Source organism: Musca vetustissima, unplaced genomic scaffold (genome assembly GCF_032173495.1).
Source record: "Musca vetustissima isolate MV318-11 ecotype Yass unplaced genomic scaffold, APGP_CSIRO_Mvet_v1 utg437352, whole genome shotgun sequence".
Taxonomy (NCBI): domain Eukaryota; kingdom Metazoa; phylum Arthropoda; class Insecta; order Diptera; family Muscidae; genus Musca; species Musca vetustissima.
Window position 1 is genome coordinate 10,533 of NW_026880774.1, and position 4,222 is coordinate 14,754.

Here is a 4,222-nt window from a genome sequence, read left to right on the forward strand (position 1 = left end):
AATAATCCTTGTATGGATATTTAAGAAAAAAAGTAATTTTATTAAGTTCTAACATACAACATTTTTTCAAAACTTACCCCACATTTGGCAAACTAATTTATTAAATAAAACTAATTTTTTAATTTTAAATTTATTAAAATATATACATTAAATACTGTAAAGATAATCAAAAATCAAAACAATTAAAAACTGATAAATATAATCAAAAAAATATAATATGTTGTTTGAAAAAATTAAGGCAATATTTTGAAACCTTATAAACGATGATTAGAGAGAAAATGATACGAAAATACTTTTCATATGTATTTACATACAAATTACAATTGTAAAAAATATGTAATAATAAAAATAGTGTTTTTTTTTGTTTAAATAATTAATCCACTTGTTTGCCCTCTTCACGGGTTTTGCGGAATGACACGGAATGTATAAGTAACGGTGGCAAGGCTCCTCTCAACATTTGCAAACGTTTGCTCTTCTCCTTCTCGGGACGTCGGACTTCTTCACGCGAAGAAGAAGCCGAGGGTGTTGTCGTTGGACCTGTTCCCGACAATACTTCACTACTGGCCGTTATCATGGCCGATTTGCGGAAGTAGCGCGGCATTGAATAATCTTCAGCACGAGCGGCATTTGCCGTTTGTATTGAATACAGTGATTGTGAGACGCGATATTTTTCAATTGTCGGTGTATCTTCATAGTGTTTGGGCAAATTACTAAACGATATGGACGGAACTTCTGGTGTCATACTAATGGGATTGCCCGAGCCGGTTATGGCGAATATATCTGTTTCACTAGCTGCTGTTCGAACATTGAAGTGTGGTACACTCTTGGCGCTGCGCAAAACTTTACGTGGTGTAGTGGTAATGCCGGATGGTGGCATTAAATGAGGATGACGATCAATGAGACGTGGTCGTAGAATTACTTCATCTACTTTTTCATCTTCGTCTTTGCCAGCATCGACAACTGAAGGTGTGTCCTCTTCGGCAATGGAGTCGAATTTTTTCGGTGACAAGGTCATACTGCCCTCAGGCGAAGAATCGCTACTTATGGTAAAAGTAATACGCCGTTCGGGAGATGCATCTTTAGTATCAGTAACCGTTTTCTCAGTAGGAGAGTCCAATGTATCACCTTTAGCTAGATTAGCTAGAAATTAAATAAGAATATATTAGTTAAGAAATTTGAAAATTTTTGTCATTGTTTTGAAAATAATATTTATATATAGTAATATGTATATTTTAAGAAAAAATATTTGAATAATTTAGATGTGATATATATAGACCTCGGATTTTGCATATTTGCATATTTTTTAATAGTGAAGATATCGAAATTCTGATTGGACACAAATTCGTTTCAAAGGATTTAGAATTATTTGAAGGGTTCATATTTTTTAATTTTTTGCATATTTGCATATTTTGCATATGCACGAGATATGCAAAAAATATGCAAAAAATATGCAAAATATGCAAAAAATATGCAAAATATATGCAACATATGCAAATAATATGCAAAATATGCAAAATATATGCAAAATATGCAAAAAATATGCAAAATATGCTAGGTCGATATGCAATAAATATGCAAAACATATGCATAAAATATGCAAAATATATGCTAAAATATGCAAAAATATGCAAAATATGCAAAAATATGCAAAATATGCAAAAATATGCAAAATATATGCAAAATATGCAAACATATGCAAAATATGCAAAATATGCAAAAAATATGCAAAATATGCAAAATATGCAAAAAATGCAAAAATATGCAAAATATGCAAAAATATGCAAAATATGCAAAAATATGCAAAATATGCAAAATATATGCAAAATATGCAAACATATGCAAAATATGCAAAATATGCAAACATATGCAAAATATGCAAACATATGCAAACATATGCAAAATATGAAAAATATAGGCAAAAATATGCAAAATATGTGCAAATATGAGCAACATATTTCACATATGCAATCATTTTAATCAAAAAAAAAAATTCAGGGTAGTTTTCGAATTTGTGTGCTTTCTTTATTTTTAACCTATAGAAATCTAATTGTGTATGTATGCGTTTCATGGTTCAACTGTTAGATTTTTGGGGCATTATGAAAAATTTGCTAAATATATGTATAAAACATGCAAACATATATAACCGTTATATGGCGATATACTAAAACGTGGACCGATATATCCCATTTCCAATACCAAACATCCTAGGAGTAATAATAATATATGTGCAAAATTTCAAAGTTCTATCTTTAATATTGCGACCTAGCATACCGTGCATATTTTTTGCATATGTTTGCATATTTTGCATATATTTTGCATATTTTTGCATATATTTTGCATATTTTGCATATGTTTGCATATTTTTGCATATTTTGCATATGTTTGCATATTTTGCATATATTTTGCATATTTTTTCATATTTTTTGCATATTTTGCATATTTTGCATTTTTTGCATATATTTTGCATATTTGGCATATTTTTCCATATTTTGCATATTTTTGCATATTTTGCATATTTTGCATATGTTTGCATATCTTTGCATATTTTGCATATGTTTGCATATTTTGCATATATTTTGCATATGTTTGCATATATTTTGCATATTTTGCATATTTTTGCATATTTTGCATATTTTGCATATTTTGCATATTTTGCATATGTTTGCATATTTTTGCATATTTTGCATATATTTTGCATATTTTTGCATATTTGCATATTTTTGCATATTTTGCATATTTTGCATATGTTTGCATATTTTGCATATTTTTGCATATTTTGCATATTTTGCATATATTTTGCATATTTTTGTATATTTTGCATATTTTTGCATATTTTGCATATTTTTGCATATTTTGCATATTTTTGCATATTTTGCATATTTTTGCATATTTTGCATATCGACAATGCATATTTTGTATATTTTTTGCATATATTTATCGCATATCGACCTAGCATACCGTGCATATTTTGCATATTTTGGCATATTTTGCATATCTTTTGCATATTTTGCATATTTTTTGCATATTTTGCATATTTTTTGCATATTTTGCATATTTTTTGCATATTTTGCATATTTTTTGCATATTTTGCATATTTTTTGCATATTTTGCATATTTTTTGCATATATTTTGCATATTTTTTGCATATATTTTGCATATTTTTTGCATATTTTTGACATGACCCCAAATATCGATCAATTAAAGCATGAAACGCCTAAATACAAAATTTGAGTCCAATCGGATAAAGCATAAAAAATATGCAAAAATCCGAGGTCTAGATATATAATTCGAACTGATGTGATTTAGAAACGTGGATATACAATTAATTATTTATGTATATAACAATAAATAAAAATGTTCATATAAAGTTAAATACAAATTATAACGCATAACTGTTTAATAACACAGCATATGTTTATTATATAAAATATATGTATATATTTATAAATAAAAAACAAAGATTTACTGAAATATCACAACTAATAACATGTTTTTAAAATAAATATCAATAAAATTATGCATTTCAATTTTCCTACAATATTTTTTATTAATTTATTCAAAAGTTTAGCTACACTCTGTACACAAGGTAGGAGTATAAATCTTCGTAAATATGTTATTACAGGTTAAATCTGTTGTCAATATTCAGGAGTAATTTAGTTTTGACATTTTTTTAATTTTAACTAAAGGCAAAACATTTTATCTAGTAGACAATTAAAAAACAACAAATATAAACTATGTACGGATCTAATTTTTTTACACATTCAAAATGCACAATTATATCTCCGACGACATATTTAAACATTCTCTCCCAACAGCCACAAAAACTATTTTTTTATGTTATGTAGCTAGTCCCAGCACTAGTTATACCGTACCAGGTTCAAATTTGATCCTAAAGTAATATCAGCCGAACCAATTGACTACCTTTTTATCCTGTAGTAAACGAGAAGGATTCTCTTGCGATCTTAAAGAAAAAACCACGGTTTTTTGTGGTTGGTCTGCATAAAAAGTCCGTTATTCTCCATGAATGTAAGACGAATTTTGTTTGGAAATAACCAGTCTTTTTGTGATCGTCTTGAAGTGCGGTGGCATCAAATTGTGAAATATATCACGCAAAACAAATGATTTAGAACTCAAGCGGAAAGATGTATATGAAAGTAATTCTATATATAATTATATATAATTTATTTCTATTGAATATATTATATTATATTTTCATTACAGA

At 27.7% G+C, this 4,222-nt stretch overlaps 1 protein-coding gene across 1 annotated transcript; it reads right to left on the reverse strand.

The window, feature by feature from the left end:
- Positions 1-363: 363 nt before the first annotated feature.
- Positions 364-1,140, reverse strand: LOC133326594 (uncharacterized; the record flags this gene model as incomplete). Its single annotated transcript, XM_061535222.1, has 1 exon — positions 364-1,140. A coding segment is annotated over one exon (767 nt), but the record flags the coding sequence as incomplete, so codon positions are not given.
- Between the last annotated feature and the right edge of the window lie 3,082 nt (positions 1,141-4,222).